The sequence below is a fragment of the Caenorhabditis elegans genome, chromosome X, assembly GCF_000002985.6.
Source record: "Caenorhabditis elegans chromosome X".
Classification (NCBI taxonomy): domain Eukaryota; kingdom Metazoa; phylum Nematoda; class Chromadorea; order Rhabditida; family Rhabditidae; genus Caenorhabditis; species Caenorhabditis elegans.
Genome location: NC_003284.9, coordinates 9,107,252 through 9,129,369, shown reverse-complemented (window position 1 = coordinate 9,129,369; position 22,118 = coordinate 9,107,252). Strand labels below are relative to the sequence as shown.

At 35.6% G+C, this 22,118-nt stretch overlaps 2 protein-coding genes, 3 non-coding genes and 1 pseudogene across 18 annotated transcripts in view; 1 reads left to right on the top strand and 5 right to left on the bottom strand.

Annotated features, from left to right (window-relative positions):
* Window positions 1–959: 959 nt before the first annotated feature.
* On the top strand, window positions 960–1,149 carry C25A11.6. The gene has a single exon (NR_071812.1). It is a non-coding gene; the product is annotated as an Unclassified non-coding RNA C25A11.6 (non-coding RNA).
* C25A11.5 lies at window positions 1,017–1,149 on the bottom strand. Its single transcript, NR_071813.1, has one exon. It is a non-coding gene; the product is annotated as an Unclassified non-coding RNA C25A11.5 (non-coding RNA).
* A 1,918-nt stretch (window positions 1,150–3,067) lies between these two features.
* Window positions 3,068–3,217, bottom strand: C25A11.9. Its single transcript, NR_071811.1, has one exon. It is a non-coding gene; the product is annotated as an Unclassified non-coding RNA C25A11.9 (non-coding RNA).
* Window positions 3,218–6,305: 3,088 nt separating this feature from the next.
* Window positions 6,306–9,596, bottom strand: C25A11.10 (annotated as a pseudogene). The gene is made up of 8 exons: window positions 9,373–9,596; window positions 9,112–9,325; window positions 8,885–9,047; window positions 7,522–7,792; window positions 7,341–7,477; window positions 6,906–7,296; window positions 6,553–6,855; window positions 6,306–6,476 (listed from the first exon to the last, which is right to left on the bottom strand). Coding segments are annotated over exons 1-8 (1,874 nt in total).
* Window positions 9,597–12,478: 2,882 nt separating this feature from the next.
* On the bottom strand, window positions 12,479–15,002 carry C25A11.2 (BTB domain-containing protein; the record flags this gene model as incomplete). Its single annotated transcript, NM_077138.8, has 7 exons — window positions 12,479–12,931; window positions 13,003–13,305; window positions 13,354–13,744; window positions 13,789–13,925; window positions 13,970–14,396; window positions 14,480–14,695; window positions 14,743–15,002. The coding sequence occupies 7 exons, from the start codon at window positions 15,000–15,002 to the stop codon at window positions 12,767–12,769; spliced, it is 1,899 nt and encodes a 632-aa protein (NP_509539.2). The 3' UTR covers window positions 12,479–12,766.
* A 748-nt stretch (window positions 15,003–15,750) lies between these two features.
* ajm-1 overlaps window positions 15,751–22,118 on the bottom strand; it is a gene marked incomplete at both ends in the record, with an annotated part of 30,674 nt that continues 24,306 nt past the window's right edge. For 9 of the 13 annotated variants that reach the window (NM_001381045.1, NM_001330908.3, NM_001330909.3 and 6 more), the window contains 12 exons: window positions 16,046–16,220; window positions 16,271–16,407; window positions 16,634–16,826; window positions 16,877–16,996; window positions 17,039–17,158; window positions 17,207–17,312; window positions 17,477–17,636; window positions 18,688–19,108; window positions 19,334–19,452; window positions 19,574–19,696; window positions 20,110–20,282; window positions 21,996–22,066. In NM_001381045.1, coding sequence (NP_001368606.1) covers window positions 16,046–16,220; window positions 16,271–16,407; window positions 16,634–16,826; window positions 16,877–16,996; window positions 17,039–17,158; window positions 17,207–17,312; window positions 17,477–17,636; window positions 18,688–19,108; window positions 19,334–19,452; window positions 19,574–19,696; window positions 20,110–20,282; window positions 21,996–22,066 — 1,918 coding nt within the window. Of the gene's footprint in view, window positions 16,221–16,270; window positions 16,408–16,633; window positions 16,827–16,876; window positions 16,997–17,038; window positions 17,159–17,206; window positions 17,313–17,476; window positions 17,637–18,290; window positions 19,109–19,333; window positions 19,453–19,573; window positions 19,697–20,109; window positions 20,283–20,820; window positions 22,067–22,118 lie in introns of those variants that run through there. The other 4 variants (NM_001381048.1, NM_001381046.2, NM_001330906.2 and 1 more) reach the window with 4 other exon arrangements.

Below are 22,118 nucleotides of genomic sequence, written 5' to 3'. Positions count from 1 at the left end.
CTCGTATTTCTGTGTCAAACGAGATGGCAAACATTCTATCATTTGATTGGAAAATGGAGACATTGTGCAACATTGAGATTGAGCAAAAAAAATGCGTGACGTTCGAAAGCTGATTTGATTGAATATTTTTGAAGCATTTTTTATTTTTAAAATTAAAATTGTTAAGAAAAAATGTGTAAATCTAATTCCAAATAAGATAATTCAATTCTTCAGACACTAATTTCAAGGTTTTCTGAGCTTTTAAACAAAACGCTTATATAGCAGTTTTAAGATTAATAATTCTAAATGATCACTTTTGAACAGTGTTGGTCTAAAGCATAACATTGTTGCTTTTCCGGCAATTTCTTCAAGTTTTCTAATCGGTAATATTCAAATTTGAGTTAATAAAGCGATAAAGTGTCGCAGTAAATTGGAAAACTTTACACTGGCATACGTTGTAAAGGTTATTAGTTTTGAAACGACTGTAACTCAAGTTTAAGAACTATCCAAGATATTATACAAATTTTTATTAATATTAGGTGATAAATAAGTTTGTCGTTTTTTTATTTTTTCTTGGATATTTTTTTGTGAATATCTAGAAGACAGTTAGAAATGACACGTCCATCAATATCAGCCACATCGGGCACCGTTAGGATTTTTCCCAACTCCATCGTATGAACTTCGGTGGAACTTCAAAATTTACTAGTTAACCTTAACTTACGTTAACTTAAGTTAGTTACCAGTCCAATCTAGGTATTCATCTTGAAATTCTATGATTTTTTTAAAATTATGATTTGATTTTATCAAATATTACCTTTCTCAGTAATTCTCTCTTGCCAACGGTAACTATTACGCTTTGGCTAAAAAACACAGACAGTTTAAATTTTATCACCGTTTAGGTGTAGCCATCAAACGAAATAAAACAACAAGTGGAATATAAACGTAGGAGGAAAAAATCTGCAGAATGTTTGGTGTGCTGCTTTTTGGTGACTACTGATGTGATGCACGTTTTATAATCGAAGTGAGTTGCCGCCTTTTCTCTTCTTCTGACTTGGCTTTTCTTACTGGAAAGGCAACATTCCTGCCTATCCCATCTACGCCAGTCGACCGATTTGCATATGTTAGTGAATCATTTGGCGGGAGAGCAAAAACGCCGCCAAATCTACTACTACGCACGTCGCACGTACAAGCACGCCAGACAAAAATGGAACGCTGAGTGTATTTTCCGAGTTCAATTTAGAAGAATCCGAATTCTTTGAAAACGTAAATAAGTCAAACAAGTAAGTAAAATACTACGAACTTTAATTATTTTATACATAACTAATACATATACCGTGTTTCCTCTATTAGTCTTGCATGCAAAACTATTTTACAATTTGTTTGTAGGGGTGTAAGTTTAATTGAAACTGCAAACCATTTAGAGGCTGCAAAGTCATTTTTCTAATCCTCTATTATTTTGGAAACGTAATTAATTTTTATAAAAACCTTAACTTGATACCATTGAAAAATGAAGAATACTGACTTTTCAATAATTCGTCAATTACTTGAAAGCATTTAAGTTTAATTTATCCAAAATATGGCAATTTTGCTGGCATTCCCGCAAACTATTGATGTTATGGCAAACAAAAGGGTGCAAGACTATTAGAGGCTGCAACACTAATAGTTGAAATACGGAACTTGAAACTTTCACTTAATTGCTTCAGGACTTAACAAACTGGTAATAATTGTCACACGCCGTTCTCAATTTGAATTGAAAGAACTGCATAAAATAACCATATATGTATTACACCAGCAACAACTCAAACAGATTTGAGTTGATTAAAAACAAATGTCAACTGGTGCAGGTAATTAAAAATAACATATTTGATTGATTTGACATTTGTTTTCAGTTTTCATCAGATTTGGCAAATAGTACTTCTTATTCAAATAAAATAAATAAATACTAAAATCCGTAAAGCAAAGTTAATTGCACTATGACATTGCATACTTGGAACCCTTCAGTTTTGAGAAAACCAAAGAAGCGCATTTACAGATTAAGTTTTTCTAAGGATGTATTAGAAGATAAAAACAACGTTCTTAAAGTGTCTGGACAAGAAAAAACCAGAAAATCAAGTTTCTGAAAATAATAGCGTATATGTCACAATTTAAATACTCCAAAATTTCAGCTAATAGAAATATTGAAGGATTTTTTGAAATCCATATGGAAATGCAATTGAAATTCAGTTTTTTCAGTAACATTGTATGAATTAAAAGAATTTAGAACGGATTTAAAATTAAACACGTGAAAAAAAATTTAAAAATTTGCAATGTTGTATGTGTAATTTCTTTTTGAAAAACCCGTTACTTTATAATTCTTACTGACAGGTCTAAACAAAGTAAACAGTTTTTGATAAATGTGAGAATACATGATATAAAAATTTGGATTTGGTCTGAGAACAACAATCTAACATACCGAATATCAAAACAGAACACTCCAAAAAGTTAGATTTTCCAAAATGTTCACTCAAAAATTTTGGTACAATGACAAATTTTCCAAAACTATAACTCGAAAAAAAACAGTTGAAAATTTTTGCATCGTACATTTCTGCATCGTGTAAGTGGATTTAAAACACATCTTCACTGTCGATTAGTTTAAATAAAACCAATAAAAAAATTTAAAAAAAAAACTAGCTAAACCTAAAAAAGTTCAGAACAGAGTGCACCCATATCTAACTTGTTTAATAATTATGACACCAACAGATCCTGTTTTTATCAAAGCTGTTCTGTCAATGTTCTGATCATAATAACTGAATGTCAGTTGTTCCTACGGTAATCCCACAAGCGATAACATCAATTTAAATGAATTCACTTTAATCAAAATAGGAAAGAAAAGAATCGATTTACCTGGTACTGTCGAAAATTTAATGTAGATTGAACAGTATATCTGAAGATTTTCATCAACTGGCACTGTTCGATAAGAATTTATTGGGGCGGAATATTTGAGTTCGCGTGACCGACAGTAGTCTCCGACTGAAATGTGACAAGGCGGCACAAAACAACAAATGTTTTTTTTTGTTAAGAACTCACGAAGGAAGGAGATGCGTCAACGGCACTCTAACTAGGAACATTTATCGCATGACACTGTGCCCTCGCGTTTGACACACAGTCGCGAAACACAATGTGCACACCGGAAAACGCCTTCCGACTTGGGACGGGAGGCAGTGTGGAAAAAGGAAGCAAGATGAATGGGAATGTGAAGAGTAACGAAGAAATAGCCGTCGTTTCATAAATTTTTTGATCAAAGTAAACAGTTTAGGGAAAAGAAATTCATTTTTGTTGAAATCTGCTCTAATAAGGATTTAAGTGTAAAGGTAAATTGAGATAAAGTCGCCTTTATTACTTTTCTTTAATAAATAACTATTTACATTTTTGAAATACGCCTTAAGTATGCGTCTTTAAGTTTACTGTAAGCACCTATAAGAATACTTGTTCCTAAAACGATTCTTAGATTGAATGAGTTCATGAATTTATTGTGTTTAATTGATTAGTATTTTTACACTTAAAGGTGGAGTGCGCCCAGTGGAGAAATTGCTTTAAAACACGCCTATGGTACCACAATGACCGATTATCATGATAAAAAAATTCAAAAAAATTTTCTAAATTTTATATGATTTTTTGAAAATTAATAAAATCTCAGTTTTCCCCTGATTCCTATTTGCATTTCCGCCAATTGGATTTGTTTGATGGAGCGCACTTGCATTATTTTTTAACTAATTTATTTTATTTTTTCTCATTATTTCACTGATTTGTTCTATTATTTCTGTATTTTTATCGGGAAGAGAACTGAAAAAGCAAGATAAATGCAAAATGTTTGTTAAAAAGTAATCGAAAATGCGTAAAACTGTGGAATATGCTCATTTCAGGCTTTTTGCCGTCGGAACTGATAACTTTACAGTTTTACGCATTTTTCGATTACTTTAGGAGAAAACTGAGATTTTATCAATTTTCCAAAAATCATATAAAATCTATAAAAAATTTTTGATTTTTTTATCATGATAGTCGGTCATTGTGGTACCACAGGCGTGTTTTGAAGCAGTTTCCCCACTGGCGCACTCCACCTTTAAATGTGAAATAAAGCTAGAATTTGTTCAAAAGGTACTTTTGTCGTAGCCGTACTCTAAAACTCAAGCCATTGAAAAGTTACCGTGACATTCATTCAAATTTATGGCTTAAAAATGTTACTCCCCAAAGTCTAAAAATGCAATCTGACCTCACGGCACTAAATCTTTTTTATCAAATCTTTTTTTTTATCCATAACTAAATTATCAATTTATTTTTGGCGGAAGCTTACGGTTACAGTACCCTCAGAATTATCAATAGGTTGTTGAAAATTTGGAAATATACCAAAACTTTGAATAATTTTAAAATGTATATTATGATATTAAGCCATAGTGAGCACTTGTGATTTTTTTCAACAAAAAATCTCAAAAAAAAAACACATTTTCTAACAATTTTCCACATTCTGAATGTTTGATCCGTGAAAAAAATGTTTTAGAACATGACTGAAAAATAATAAAAAAATAAAAGCATGTTTCTGAAACTTCTGATATAAACTTTATATATAGCGCATACAAAATAATTTCAAACAAAAGATTTTTGCTGGCACCATCTTATAGAGAAGTTGTAAAAACTTGCATAAAATGCACGACAACAGATTCTGGCTGAGAACCAAATATATCAGGCTGATAGTCTGCTTTCATGAAAAATTATATTTTATCGTGTTCTAGAAAACATTTTTGATTGTCTATTTTCATAATCTCTAGTTCGAACAAAATTAGACATATCTACATTTTCTTCAAGAACAAAAGTTCAAAAGTTCAAAACACCCAAACACATATACGGAACGAACTACATTTTATTCACAAGTCAGAACAATTTAAAGTACGATTTACACCATCAAACTCGATGTCTGAATTTTGGACGTTTTTTATCTGTCTTTCCACTTTTTTGAAGGAATGTCCACAAAACGAGCCCCGCGGGCATTTCGCGTTTTGTGGGTTTGATGTTACTCAACATCATAAATTTTTGGAGGACATCTTCCTTCGAAGAACTCCTTTTCCTAATTTCTTCTCAAAATGTAGCAAGTTTGACTTTTTTTGAGTTGGGAATAAATGAGAAAATGCGTGGGATATTGCAAAAATAAAATGATGTCAAACCGGAAGCTCGGACAAAAATGTGTATATCGAATACAATAGAAGCGATCAAATTTTTCATGCCTTACAATTTGGTCTACTGTCATTTTTATTTGGTATGAAACATCAAAATGAAAACTTTTTTTTATAGTTCTGTGAGTTGAGTGGTTAAAAGACCTAAATAAAAAAGTCAATTTTTTTTAGAAACATCAAGATATAAGACTTCTCCTTCCGCATTTCCTAATTGTAATTAGCAATTTTAAAAGTTGAAAGGAGAAACGGTTTTTTTTTTCAATAAGCTCAAATTGGCCCCAAAAAATTTCCTAATGAGGCTTTTCGGAAAATTTTCAACAATTTTCAATAGCGATTCATAGTTTAGGTGTCAATAAATTTGGGAAACCTACACCTACACGGGACCTACACGGTAAATATACTAAAATTAACAAAACGTCCGATACATTACAATTGATGTTGATCTATTTCCTGAAATTTGTCAACTTTCTCTAGATTCAATTGATAAACAAAAGTGCAAATTCAATCCATACATCGACTGTTTATAGTTGCTTTTTTTCTCACTAGTTGCTTTTTTCTCACTATTGGTTTTCCAGTCGTAATTGGTTAGTGAATTTTAGTTCAGCTGGTCAATTTTAGTTTCTCATGATTTGCAAAAGGTATTCAACAAACTTGGGGGTGCACGTTTTTATTTAGAGATGAATTGCTGGAAATGATAAAACGTTGGGATACTAGAGGGAGGGAGACCGATAAAACTTTGAACTGGTGATATGTTTTGGCAATGGGGACATGATATTATTGAAAACCCGGAGATAACGAGATCCAAAAATATATTAAGTAGCTGGTAAATTGTAAACAAAAAGATATTGTATGAATGATATAAAATTTGATTACGAGTTTGAGTAACCTACAAAATTGTGAATTGATAATATGTTTTGGGAACGGTTGAGGCATAGTCAGGACCCGAAAGAAACGAGAACATTAAATAAATTAAAAATCTGGGTAAATATAAAAAAGTAGGCAATATGCAAAATTGATATAATAAAAAAGATGAATAAAATTACTGTCAATAAAAAAACTGTTGCACGAGATGAATCATGGAACCGTCGGTGGATAAAGCTGATAAGAGTCAAACTACTCTTTTTACTCTTCCACTCTTTGACGCTTGGTAGACTTTCTTCGACGACCATCGACGAGCAGACGAGCATCGTTTCCATCAATCTCGTTATTGCCTGGGATGCGAACTTGCATGAGTTGTTCATCCGTCAGCGACAAATTGTAATTAGACGCATAACGCGGATGACGGGCGACGTACTGAAACAAATAAATTATGTTTTGGAGAGAGAAGTTCACTACAAAAGAAATCGTTTGTCTGACTGATGTGACTTACTGTTATGATATCAAAATGATAGTCTACGGCAAGCTTGATCTTTGCACTAACAGAAAGATGAGTAGAGTGAAGAATGACCATCTCCATGAAACGATCAATTGTGATTGAAATCCAGTGTCTTCCCAAATCCAGAACGCGCTTGATGTGAGCCGGGAAGATTGCGAGGGAGCGATGATAAATGATATCAAGAGCATCAAGAACAATATCAGAATCCTCGCGGACCGTAATTTCGCTCTTTCCACAATCCTTGAAGACCTTGTCGAAGAAGAGATTACTCAAGTGTTCACTATTGTTGGCGAAAAGCTAAAAAGAAATGAATTATCAAATAAGTGCAAAAGCTCAAATATGTTCACCTCCTTGCAAACGCCGATCCTTTTCCCATCACGACATTTTATATAGTCTGTGACTAGACCAGGCATGACGAAGCATCCAGTTCTTTCGGTTTGATTTTCAAAATTGTGCACGATATTTGAGATAGTACCATTCGTGTCAATGTGCAAGTTGAGGTGCAGATCTCCTCGCAACATCTTTTCCATCTTGTCATCGTCGAGAAGTGCGATAACTACTTTAATCGTCGACTGGCCACCGTGCAGAATGCGGAATGTTTGGGTATTTATGCAACTGACGCCATCGTCGATAAGCGTAAGCTTCAAATTGACGAGTTGTCTGCTCTCCATTTGGAAACATCCACCAGCAATGAGAAGATATCCATTTGGACTGTTTTCCAGATAAAATGTGAATTGCCTGCAATCAAACATTGTGTAATTTTCAAATTTCGATAAACTCACGAAGTATACGAGTTCACGTTCTTCACGTTAACAATTTGGAATCGAGTAGTAACATCGGATGGATCGAGATTCAGCTTGAAAATTTGGCACATTCCAGCTGTTTCTCTATTACTGATAGACGTCAGTTCAGACGGTTGCTGAAACATTTATTTTAAGACAATGTTCAGAAACCTCTCGCTACCTCGTAAAGCACATTCTGATATCCGGGAAAGGCAGTCCGAGAGTTGAAGTCAAACTCCGAATCTACTGTGTTCAGAGAGTCCCAGTTGGTTGTAAAGCCAAATTTGAGACCATTGCGCACCGATTCGTGGAAGAGATCCAGTCCCATGAATGACCGATTGAAGATGGCACTGGCGAAGTCAAAAAACGCTCTCGCCTCCTTGGGACTCAAAACTTGTTCTTTGAGGTCAGTGAAAAACAACTTGTGATGCGGGTTGAGACCAGGGCTGGGACTTTTTCGAAATTCCATTTTCGAAAACGAAAACGAAAATTTTCGTTTTAAAACACGAAAACGAAAATGGCACAAACTGTACTTACGGTTTTTAGACCATATGTTGCCTCAAAAGCTTTTTTGTTGGCAAATACTTATTTAATTCTCTCTCATTGACTTACTTTGCTCATTAACTAACTTTTTCAAAAAAGATGCATATGTAAATAATATGATAGGACGTTTCTTTGTTCAGAGCTCCAAAGAATGTTGGGCTGGCTTACCGAAAGTATTGAATTTGGCTAGAAATTTATTCAAGCAGGAAATACAACTTTTTTCTGCAATATCTAATAGTAAGAAATTTTTGATGATACTTGAAAATTTTTGTTTTTTTTTGTTTTGAAAACAATTTCCGATGTCGAAATTTTTTCAAACTTTTTATTCGAAAACTTTTCACAAATTACCATATATTCTTTATTAGTGCTGCATCTCCAGTAGTACTGCAGTCTCTAATAGTGCTGGATTCGAAAAGCGCCTGGAAATTAGTGTTACATGCAGCACTGATAGAGAATATACGGTAATCAGATATTAGTCAAAAAGTGCATAATTAGTTATTTCTTCAATTAAAATGTTCAAAACACGATTTCAGATTAAAAATTGAGCTACAGTAGAATCCTTATTTTCGAAAAAGGCATTAAGTTCTACATCCTATATATAACTCAGCGGAAAAAAGTATGTTTTAATGACCAATTAACAAATCGTTTGAACAAGGAAACGTCCTCTCATAAAATGAATGAATCTATTTTGACGTAAAAGAGTCGTTTAATTTTTATCCAAAACTGAGAACTGTTGCATTTTTTGTTCTTAAAGTTGATCTTCAGTAATAAGTTTGAGGAGAAAATAATTGATTTTTCAATACTATCCCCACCGGAGAGCAAAATTTCGGCGATAGTTCCAAAAAAAAATGAGAAAAAACCAAGTTTAAATAAAGTCGTTCTATTTTCGTTTTTCGAACACTTTCGAAAACGAAAACGAAAAAATTCGTTTTCGTCAAAACCCCGAAAATAACGAAAAAACGAAAACGCGAAAACGAAAAAGTCCCAGCCCTGGTTGAGACCTTCGAGCAGATCAAATTTCATTCTGACTGCACATTCATCTACATAACGGACCCATGTTGTCCCCATCACCCAATATTATTGTAGGCGAATTGGTCCAGAATCTCGCAGTGCTCCAAATTGATTTCAACGGGAATTTCTTTGGAAAGCCTCCCGTTCACAGGTCTGGAAAAGGAAAATTCGTAAAAGTATTGAATGCAAAAAAAAACAAATTTGTTCAATAACTTGCCTTCCCGAATCGAACGCTTTTGTTGCCGGAAACACGATGACGCAATGATCCTTGTCTATGAGCACCTCCGCTTTCGAGTTGACTTCCCCAAACATTTCATTTAACTTGCATCTGACAGCGACCTTGAAGACTCGATCCATCATACCATAGAAGATGATTGAAACAAGTGGCAAAATGTTTATCAGGCGTGTTGTAGCCGCTCCATTTGACATTCCTGTAATGAAATCACTGTCAAATTCATCAAAATTAAATATAGTTTACAAATGGAGTCCTTGAAATGAAGACGATGCCGTTTGCACGGCGTCGCCATGCAAGTTGAACTTCAAAACGTCAATCAATGGAAAGCGTGACTGGGGCGCAACTGGTCGTCCCTCTGCCCCGAAGAAGCGGTCAGGAAAATGGTTCAATAGATTATGTATTCCGCGAAGATCAGGTGGTCCGCCATTTCCAAGGTTAGCCAGAAAATCGAGTGAATCAGCGGACATCTGTAATGTAGAAATTATTGTTCATAAATAAAATGCTGCCAACATTTTAAAAAATGTTTATAAAGTTTTACAACAAAATATTGATAACGGGATGAAAATTCAAACTAAGGTCTTTCCGTACACTGTTTTAACGCTGAGTTCAAACACTCGCTCAAAAGTCATTTTTTGAAATAAAGTTTTATTTTTCATTGAAACGAACTACGGAGCTACTTGGTAAATCGCCGCTTCTGGAGCGTGGACGTGATGCGACTAGATTACTGGTTCTCGCTTTAGTCACACCTTATTTCGAGCTATTACGCAAACCAGTAATCTAGTTGCGCCACGTCTGCGCTCCAGGAGCAGCGATTTACCGCGTAAAGACGTGTAAAATTAACGAATATTACTGACAAGACGCCGACTGCATACGTGTTGCGTTATGTGCTAAAATTTGAAATATGCAAACCATGAGACTCAATTTGTTATTTTAGCGTTACTTGCTAAACTTTTTCATTCCGGTTTGACTAACTCGACAAAAAACACTAAAAACTCCATTTTGGGTACATTTACGGGGTTACATTGAACAAAACCGCAAAATGGAACTTTTTCAGTAAAAGAACACACTTTCTTTTTTTGAATCAGAAGAATTTACGAGTTAACTGTGATAAGCACGGTTGAATTATAAGACTATGCCTCCAATGAGAAAAAAATCAAAAATCGGGGGGAGAGGAGAGAGAGAGAGAGAGAGATAGAGATAGAGATAGAGATAGAGATAGAGATAGAGATAGAGATAGAGAGAGAGAGAGAGAGAGAGAGAGAGAGAGAGAGAGAGAGAGAGAGAGAGAGAGAGAGAGAGAGAGAGAGAGAGAGAGAGAGAGAGAGAGAGAGAGAGAGAGAGAGAGAGAGAGAGAGAGAGAGAGAGAGAGAGAGAGAGAGGAAATGGTCGAGTGCGACAGGGGTGCGCGGCAAGCGCCGCAATTGTTGATTGGAGGAAATCAGAGTTGCTGAAAAATTAAGTATGAAAGGTTTTGCAAATTTGGATACCTAAAAGTGTATATTGTTGAAAAAATGTATCTTCTAAAGCTCTAAATGTTTAAAATCTTGAGGTCACAAACATTTTCTCTTAAAAAAGGTCAATCAAAAATTAATACACAAGGTGACTTTTTCAATGTTTTGAAATGTACCTCCCACCTTCATCAGTACTATATAAAAAATGTATCCTAAAAAAGAGTATTGCTTCAGTTTTGCACCTCTATATTCTTTGTCAAATTTGGTAGAATATGGATACAACTTAAACAATTTTCGCATATTAGTCAGAAAATACATAGTTTTCGCCGCTGAAATTTGTGAAACCGTGTGAATACTGAACGGAAAACTTAGAAAAACTTGCTCAAAAATTAGTATTGCAGCCTCTATCAGTTTTGCATTTTCTAATGGTAGTGCATAAAAGAAAGTGTTCAAAAATTAGATTTGCACGTTTTAATAATAAAGTAAATACGGCAGTTAGGTTTGAAATATTCCAGAAATTTCGAAAACTGGCAGTATACCGCAATTTTTAATTTTAAGAGTTTACAAACCTAAAGAAAATGCTAATCAATAAAAGTTTAAGTTTAGCTAATTTTCGTTAAAGGCAATATAAAAGTTAGCTTTTACATCTATAACCACATAGAGAGAGAGAGTTAGAAACATCCTTCATTTAAAAATTTCAGTCCGCAACCGGCACTATGCTCCTTGCAAGTAGTTCTAATAAGTTTATCTCATTTTGTAAGAAATAATACAATAGACGTAACTAAATGAAACTCAAGTCCCACAATGATATGTTATCATTCCAAATCTCTCATCTCTCATACCATAGCTAAAGAATGGCTGAGCGCCGGAGACAATAAAATAAAGAAAATCAATAAAAAATAGCCAAAACAGGCAAAATAAGTGAAACTGGAACTCTCAATAGCGAGCCAACACGCCACTTCGAGTTACAAATCCAAGAATGAGGGAATTCCTCCAAAAAAGATGACAAAACTTGATTTCGCGCCAGCATCGAGAAGTGCGCCAGCACGAGAGTGCGTCAGTTATCTTTGTTTGCGCAAAATATATTTGAATAAAGATTTGAGGTCTGGAATTAACCATTTGAGCTAATCGGAGAAGAATTAAGAGAAAAACGGTTGTAAAATCCGACAGGGTAGTTATGGGTTTCGTTCCCCAAAAATGATTTCCATATTTTCTAATTGAGACGTGAACTTTTTTTCATTCTTAGGCTTAGGGAAATGATTTTCTAAGTCTTTTTAAAATGAAAACAGTATTAAAACAAACATTCACGTGTGGATTAAAATAAAAAAAGGTAGTGTTAAATAATTAAAAATCATTTTGGGGGGAACGAAACCCATAAGTACCTCCGACAGTATAAATTTCCCAATTGGCACTGAACGATCTTTTACATGGTGCATCGACCCTGGCACGGTGCCAATATATTTATTTATTGGAAACTGTGAACGTAGATCTAAACGTAATAAATTATTTGTTGTCAACGCGTCGCCAACGCAGTCAACAACGCAAAGAACGTTCAGAAATTTGCTGACAAGCAAGAAAACATTCGTTTTCAATGTCAAAAAGATTTGCTTAGACAAAAAGAGTTTCCGGATAATAAAATAAAATCTAATCAAGACGATAGGATAGATCCGATTTGCCCTTATGAGGTTGAAAGAGCGCCCACCTGGGACGTCATGAAAGACACATGCTTTTTGCACGCTGATCCCAGGCAAAGGTTATTAGTATGCCGAAGTTGAAGACAAATGTTGACTACCGCTATGACAAGTTACGAACATATGTACCAGTAATAAATTTATACATATTTTGCTTGAATTGTGTGTTTCATGTTTCTCATTATTTGTAACAGGTATTCAGCACCGTTCGGGTGTACTACTTCATATAAAGAGATGATTTAAATAAAATAATATAAAAATTGATGACGAGTTTGGGGATAAAGCTGACAAGATTTTCTTAGGAATGGGTATGTAGCAATGTTTAGAAACCGGCATGTATGATAAATTTAAACGTATTTGATTAACTCCAAAAATATGAAATGGATAATATGCAATTGATTTTACATTAGAAATAAATAAAACAAATGCCAATATAAAAGTATGGCAAAATAATAATCATGGTATTGTTTCTGGGTGAAGGTGATACGAGTCTAACTATTCCTGCTGCTCCTCCAAATCCATTAAATCTTCGACGCGTCGTGGTCTACCACCAGTCCCTCCATCAACCTCGTTGTCGGCTGGGATACGAACTTGCATGATTTCCTCATCCGTTAGCGAGAGATGGTAAGTAGAGGCATAGCGCGGATGACGGGCAACGTACTGAAACAAATTAGTTATGTTTTGGAGAGAAAAGCTCACTGAAAAATTTTTTTCTAACAGAATAAACGTACCTTAATGATATCAAAATGATGCTCAGCGGCTAACTCGAGCTTTGCACTATCGGAGATATGGGTAGAATGCAGAATGGCAATCTCCATGAAACGATGCATTGTGGCTGAAAGCCAGTATCCTGCCAAATCCAGAACGCGATTGATCTGAGCTGGGAAGATTGCGAGGGAGCGATGATAAATGATATCAAGAGCATCAAGAACAATATCAGAATCCTCGTTGACGGTAATTTCGTTTTTCCCGCAATCTTCAAAGACTGTGTTGAAAAAGAGCATGTTCAAGTGTTCACTATTGTTAGCTAGATGCTAAAAGAAAAAGTTATGGAAAAATCACGAAAGATTTAATAATCTCACCTCCTTGCATACGCCGATCCTTTTCTTATCACGACAATTTATATAACCTGTGACTAGACCAGGCATGGCAAAATCACCGATTCTCTTGGTTTGATCTTCAAAATTGCGTACAACATTTGAAATAGTACCATTCATATGCATTTGGAAGTTGAGGAGCAATTTTCCTCGCGACATCTTTTCCATCTTGTCATCATCGAGAAGTGCGATAACAACCTTAATTGTTGACTGCTCCTTGTGCAGAATGCGGAATGTTTGAATATTTCTGCAACTAACTCCACTGTCAAAAAGTGTAAGCTTCAGATTGACTAGTTGTCTGCTCTCCATTTGGAAACATCCACCAGCAATGAGAAGATAACCATTTGGACTGTTTTCCAGATAAAAAGTGAATTGCCTGCAATCAAACATTGTGTAATTTTCAAACTTCAATATACTCACGAAGTATGCGATTTCACGTTATTCATACTAGCGACTTGGAATCGAGTAGTAACATCGGATGGATCGAGATTCAGCTTGAAAATTTGGCACATTCCAGCTGTTTCTCTATTACTGATAGACGTCAGTTCAGACGGTTGCTGAAACATTTATTTTAAGACAATGTTCAGAAACCTCTCGCTACCTCGTAAAGCACATTCTGATATCCGGGAAAGGCAGTCCGAGAGTTGAAGTCAAACTCCGAATCTACTGTGTTCAGAGAGTCCCAGTTGGTTGTAAAGCCAAATTTGAGACCATTGCGCACCGATTCGTGGAAGAGATCCAGTCCCATGAATGACCGATTGAAGATGGCACTGGCGAAGTCAAAAAACGCTCTCGCCTCCTTGGGACTCAAAACTTGTTCACGGAGGTCGTCGAAGAATTTATCATGACACGGGTTGAGATTTTTAAGTACATCAAAATTCATTCTGACTGAACATTCATCTCCATAACGGACCCATCTTGTCCCCATCACCCAAGACTGGTTATTGTAGGAGAATTGGTCCACAATCTCAGCGTGCTCCAACTTGATCTTAACGGCAATTTCAGTGGGAAGCATTCCATCTACCAGCCTAGAATGTGAACAATTTGTGAAAAGGTAAATTTGGAAATTTCGTGTAGAAGTATGGAATATTAAAAATTTTATATTGCTCACCTTCCGGGAGCAAAAGCGCCCGTTTCCGGAAACACGATGGTGCTGTGATTTGAGTCAATGACCACCTCCGCAAACTCGTTCGCCGCCGCAAATTTTTCATTCATTTCATATTTGACCGTGGCCTTGAATACCCGGTCCATCAAGTTGAAAAAGTCAACCGAGACTCGCGTTGCGAGAAGTTCCCCAGGCAAGTTGTAGATGCTGCATTTGACTTTCCTGTAATATAATCACGGTCAATTGCATCAATTTGAAATAAAGTTTACCATTGAAGTCCTTGCCATGAAGATGATGCTGTTTTCACGGAGTCGCCTTGCAAGCTAAACTTGAACACGTCAACCAGCGGAAACGGATGCTCGTACTCGTGTTCAGCTTGGACTGGAACAAGCTGAAGTGGTGGAAATTGCGGTCTCTGATGTAAATTGCGTTCTCTGATGAAATGTTCATGAAGATGGTCCTCTACTCTATCCCGACGTCCTTGGTGGACTCTAGCAAGGAAAGCAAGAACATGAGGGTCATCGGCCATCTGTAATTTGAAATTATTATTAAGTAGTAAAGTTTGGATTCTAAATCTATATTTTGAGAATTAAACACTCGAAACTATACTAGGCGATTATCAAAGTTTGTTGTCATACTAAGAAAACATTATCACATTAATATTTTTAAGTAATATAACACTATTTTTCTGCTGAAAAACACACCTCACGTTAACTAAGATAACAATTAAAAAGTGGTTGTTATTATAAGTGCTTCCAACAAAAAATCAAGAAACAAATAAGCACGTCGAGAAATGATAGAACAACACAAATGAAATGCGTTGAACACCAATGAGGAACAGGAAGGACTAAGAGAATTTTAGGCCGCGCGTTTGCGGTGATGAGAGAGCGTTGAAAATCAGAGAGGGTAAAGTGAGAGAGGAAATGGCCAGAGAGGCAGGGGTGCGCGGCAAGCGAAAATTTGAAGGGGGAGAAGGAGAGGCGCAAAGGAGAGGCGAAATGTGCGCGCCTAGAAGTATTTGAGCAGGAACTTTAAAATTTATTTTTCAAGGTGATTATAATTGAGATCATAGTACATAATTCACATCCGTGGAAAGGAGGAAACAATAAATGCGCAAAAATATAAACTTATCAGGTTGCGTTCAAATCTGCAAAGAAAACCTGAAAGTTAAAAAATTCATGAAATGATATCACATTAATTGGATAAAATAATGACAAGCTTTTTTGTCAATCACTTAGAAACAAAATATGTTTATATGCATATTTGAAAAAGAAACTTTGAAAGATATTTGAAAATTTATATATTTATAGATTTAATATAACATTTGAATGGCAGAAATTGAACATTTACTAGAAGGACAGAAGAGATGAAAGCTTACAATTAGAGCAGTGAAGCCATGGCTGTTAAAGAAGAAACCTGGGAAGGGATGAAAAGGAAGAAAAAATAAAAGTAACTCATAGGCATTGTTGTTGGTCTATCAATAGAAGATCACGGGATAGGATGCTTGAATGAACGAATTGTAATTAAAATTGTAATAATTGGCTCATAATAAAAATGAAGATGAATTTATATCTAGACATTGTGTGCAAATTCTGAGAAGTATGGAGCATTTTGATTCTGAATGGCTTCGTAGCGGGATCTAGGAGAGGAGAATTGGACGGCTGAGAGTTCGCGTGTCTCTGGAGGTGGAGTCTCTGGGCAGTGCTCGATGTCAGCAATGATAGACACGGAAAGAATGAACTTTTCTCTGTAATTTATAGTTCGGTTATGACACAGAACGTTAACTGTAATGGTTACCTTGGTTCATACCGATTACAAAGGGCAATCAAAGAAGGTTCTTTCCTTTCAGCAATCAAAGCTTTGACAGTGTAGTAATAGAGAAGTTGGTCATTTGGATAAGCGGAAAGTGCTCTCCATCCGTTGCTGACGTATGCCTTAAAATCGTTTTTTTAGTAAATTGATTAATTGATGGTGCTAGTTTTCATTAGTTCAAAACGCTGTGTATGTGGTCAACAAAATTAACTTTTTAAAAAATGTCTATTAAATTTTAAAGGTTTTCAAAAATATCATAGATACAATGATAATCAAGCTTGATTATTTTGGCCCTTGTCAAAAATATTATTCAATTTTAATTTTAAACAGTTTTACTACATAGTTCACCTGTGCGAGTTGTGGGGATGACAGACGAATATTCACACTTCCTCTCCCACTAACTGAAAAACCGTCTCTGGCGACTTTCGACATGAAAGCTTGAGCCTGTTCATCCTCTCGAACTTTCATGATAACATCTTTACATAATGTATTAATTCGTGCAAAAGAACATCTTCCCGAGTGGTTTGGCCAATTGTTATGCCTCAAAATAAACATTTTTATTATATGATTATATTTTCAATTAACTCCTACCTGCATTCTCTAGAGCAGTAGTATGTGTAGCAGTGCTTGCAGGACACAAAAAAGAGTCTAGCTGCGGATAGTTCTCTGGTTCTGTGACATTCAGTACATCTAACGAATAACTCCTCATTTCTGAAAATTTTGATTATGTTATTAAAGTTATATCACACGAACTGTAGAATGTGCTCAGCTCTTTCTGGCGATTTGAGCACTTGACGCATCACGCTATAGTTGTTCGTATAAATTCCTGGGCCATCAACGTTTCCTTGGAATAACTCGTCAGCTTGTGGGTAACTAAAATTATTGGAAATACACTTGAACATTGGAATATAAGTTGTTTACCTCCTGTCAAAATTTAGTCTCTGATTCGTTGGAGTCACCTTCTGGAAGATTGAGTCGAGCACTTCTTCTATTGTAACTCGGCCTCCGTAACGATTTGTGAAGTTTCCTGAAATCCAAACGCATTTCTGTGAGAAAAAAGTTGTGTCGCATTTATCGAAAGATCATTAAAAATAAAAATAAAAGTATCATCGATTATCAATTTCACAGTGTATTATTTGCACTTATCGCCGCAAGTGCATCGCAAATAGTTTCAAAAATTGAATGACCCACCGTATTCATGTGAAGAAGTACCGACAAACGTGTCGGCGACCTCGACGACACGAGAAGTGCGGCTAGTATGCAGGTTCCACGCATTCGGCACTTCTGACACTGTGTAGCCTGGGAGAGCGTGTCCTTGATCGACAATGCCACCCACACTCAGCGTTGATCCCTGTAACAATTGAGAAAAAAATGTTTACAAATGAGTAGCTTAGGGGTAAACGTTTTCAAAACCAAAATACATGCAAAAAATTTATTCGCCATTTGGACAAAGATGGTATTTCTGAACTAGAAAATGGTTTTCTTTTGACTGTATTACAAATTAGTTAAATTAGGCTTAAATTTCTTATCATGTCAATAATTTCAGATTCATAACAAATTTTATCACAAGTAAAAATGCTTGAAACCATATCATAACTCAATTCAACATGTTTAAAATCAAATAAGTTATTGTTTTTCTGTTGTGCCCTGTTAGCAGATTTCTGACTGATACATACGTTCAAATTTATACAGGACTCACAAACTACTAACAAAGAAAGGTTTGTATTTTACCCTCACATTTCGTTGTAAATATGTTGTTGTAAAATTTAATGAAGCAAAGTACTACTTACAATACGCTAAATTACATTCTGAAATTTTTTCAATGCATTTTCGACAAATCTCCTTGAGGACTTCTAATGCTTTAGGGAGCTTAGGATAGGAAAAGTAAACAATGAAAAATTTGAGAATTTTAAGTCTGAAAGTGAAAATGAAACTCTTTTTACCTAAGGTCAATTTTGAAACGATAATGTGAGGCAGCATGCTACGGGATTTGTACGAGTACTTTGAATTTGATAGTTTTTATTTATTCAAAATTTGTTCATACATAAACAATCACAAAACGTTTCGTATCACTGAATTAATGGAAAATCTTGAAAAAGTGAATGCGTGGATTGGGGAAATGTAACAGGGGGAAAGGCAAAGAAGTTGATTGAAAATATTCATGCTGGGAAAAGAAGTGGATGAAAAGCAAATGGGAAAATAAAAGCAAATTAAAAGTGATATTTCGTATTCCAATGGTTTTGAGCTTGGGATATGACTTTTTAAATATTAGAAAAAAATGTTGAAACGGAAAAATTGAACATAGGTAAATGCAAAAAGGGTTGAAGGGAATGCGGGATTTTGGGATTTTGGGAAAGTATTAAGGGTAATTGGGATTGAAAAGTGGCTTATAATGCAACAACCTGTCGGTTCGACGTTTCCTGTTGACCAGTTTGATGAAGTGATGAGCGGGAGCGTCGGAGCTCTTCAATGTCATCCTTGTATCTATCAAACATGCCACGCGGCAGTCCAATGTTTCCAATTGGTTGTGGTGGTACTGGAGGGGGTGCTTGCTGATGAGAAGATGTTCCATTAATAACAGTAGTGGTTGTTGTTGTGGTGCTCATTGGCTCAACTCCATTTCCATATCGGTAGGTTGAAGTTTGAGCAGTTTGACCCTGTGGTCTGTTTTCACGGTACCAGTCAGGAACGGTTAGCTTCTCGGTTGATTTGCGGAAGCGCATTTCATATTCTGAAATACGAGATTCCCGTGGTGACTGATCATGAGGTTCCACGCGAGTTTTTTGAAGTTGGTTCTCTGGAACCTCGGTTTCTTCACGGATTCTGAAAAATTGAATCATTAGATACTTTCGAGTTTTTTAATGCAACAACAAATCTAAACTTTCACATGGATTTCGTAATTAACTTTGAGTCGGGATACATTTTCAGCAAACGTTAATTGTGCGAGGACCGGAAATAGAAAGGAAAATAAAAACAGAACCAACTAGGACGTTTGAATCTTTGTTTCCCTATATTAAATGGTTCTTAAATATGTAACATCACTTTTACCTTCTATCCATGAGATAATCTGCAGAACGGCTTCTGATGTGAGCTTGGTCTGCTGGTGATTCACGGCGGCTCTCACGTTCGTAGGCAACTACGGACTCGGCACGAGTATTGTCCGTGTGCTGGAAAATTTTTTATAGATGCTCGAGTCTTCAGATTTGTCATAATTCCCGTTTTTTTTCCAACAGATACATTTCTCAATCCCGGGACCCGTGTGACAAGCGGAAAAGCGGCTGAACTCACCTGTGGCTGTCCATGCCTCTCCGGATAGTAATAACGGCTTGACTGGTAAATAGACGGGTTGCTGGCACGGCTGTTGTAATGAGCGTAGCGTCTTTCGGTTTCTTCGAGAAGTTTCGCGAACGGCTACACATGGCAAGAAAAATAAAAAGCTTAGCAAGTGAGAGAGGCACATGGGAATATTGGGTAAAGATATTTGTGAACAAATAAAGGATATTCAAAAAGACCGATTTGTTATCTGAACACAAACAATGACATTCAAAATAACATATCGGTCTTCTTAATTTGTCATCAAGGTACTTCTCCAATTTCTGCCCCCCCCCCCCCCCAAATGTTTTCGATATTTTCATTAATGAAACGTGAACTTTTTTGTAAGTTCAGGCTTAGTATTTTTGTTTTCTAAGCCTAAAAATTGAAATAGTATTGAAATAAACATTCACGTGAGAATTTAAATTGAAATATTGAATAAAAAACATTTTGGGAGGCGGAAATCGGAAAAGTACCGTCATCAATTCCAAACATGTTAGTGTAAAACATACCTGCTCATATGGACTTGGCCCCATTCTGCGATATGGCAAACCGTCGGTTTCATTTAGAGCGGTGGTTCGGAATTCAGAGTCATGGAACTTTTGAAGCAATGGGCCACGATATTCTGGGCGAGAACGAGTTGTTAAGTCATCAGTGGATTTACGAAAACGCTCAGTAACTGGATCTGAAAAATTGAAATTCCTACACTCTCATTTTCTAAGGTAATATTGTAATATGTTTAATTAATAAAGCTTCAACGCTCACAAGCAGGTTATTCAAAATCAGAAAAATAAATATTAAACTATAAGATTAATTTACAGTCCGAGCCGCTAGTTCCCGTTTCGATTTTAAATTTTTAATTTACTGATATCTAGCTTAGTCAATAAATTTTCTACTTCAACTGTTAGCTCCAGACTATTTCAGCTTTCAACAATGCAAGACTGGAGGGCTGCAATATATTTTTTTAGAAATAAATAGAATAAATAGAGCATCTGATTTTCCATACACTAAACATTTCAGCGTGTCTTACTGAAATACAGAGCTTTTTAATCTATGTGCACATGCAATATCCATTTCGATACAAAGACATTATGAAAAACGATCAAATAACAAAACAAAATAAAACATGTTCCGAGCCATTCAAACTGTACAATTCTTCACAATTTCACATACTTCCACTTTCTATTTTCTTGTTTTCATTGTGTAAATGTGTATCTCAGGTGTTTTTTTAATAAAAAAATTTTTATCAACACAAAATACATTTGAAAAAAGGACATAATTCGGGGATCAATATTATCTAGAAATTAATCAGAAAATACATGGAGAATAATTCCAAAATGAAACGATTTCAAAGGGGCGGATAACGAAGATGATGATGTAAATTATTGATATCTTGATATCAAGAGGGCAGTGGAAGAGAAAAGAATGAATAAGAAAACAGAAGGCACACACACTCTCACACAGGCAAGCGCACACTTTTCTGGAAGGGTAGGATTTTTGTCTAAATGAAACTAAGTTTGAAGATAAAGGGGTTGGTTGTACTGTTTCTAAAGGGTAGATTATTCCAAAAAGTGGAAAAGGAGAACAGAAAAAACTGGCTGCATGAGGGATGGAAGAGATGGTTTTTGTTTGAATAAGAAATTTCGAAGTTTTGGGATTAATGAAGAAGCTGCTAAGTTGTAAAGGAAAGATAGACAACACCTGATTATCACTTGTATGTTGAGAGAGAAAGGAAATGAAAATGTGTACGTGTAGGTTGTTCACTCTATTTGTAGATGTTGTGTGTGAATGCGTGAAACGGATTTTTTGTATAGTTCGAACGACTTTTCCCATGAATTTTTTCATTGAGTTTAGAAACTTTTTTATAGTGATGACGGTGGGAACATGCAGAGGACAAGGACCAGGACAAATTGTCACAAATAAAACCTATCTGCATTCAACGTTGATCAGTTAGAAAACAGAAAACATAAAGTCTCGAAACAGGAGTCATGCGGATTTCGATTGTAATTTAGATTTTATCAGCGTCGCTATCCTGATCTTTAGATGCATTATTAACTGATTATCATGCAAATTTTGTTAGTTAGTTAGTTTTACAGGAGGAGAAAATGAGAAAGTAAGACTTTAAGTTTTCACATGGAACATAACACTGGGGGTATGGAAAAGGGGAAGAAATGATGGAGCAGAGAAAAGAGTACAAAAAGTACAGAAAGAGTCCAAAATGACACAGAGGTAAATATATTGAAAAAAGGGAATTTGAATCGAGCCTGTTGAAGCATCGAAGCGTTAAATGTAGAAGTGTGAATGGACGACATAACAGGCGACTAAACGGTGTAATCGGTGTCTAGCGAGTTTAACTTTTTGATTTATTACAGAAATTATTTCTGTTTTCATGCCAGACCTGCGGAATCCTGTGATGAATGGTAGAAGTCGCGGCGGGCTTTCTCATTTTTGGCACGTTGGTAGCGGCTTCTGCAACAACTTTTGTATTATGTTGGGCATTGAAGACCATGCTGAAAGTTGT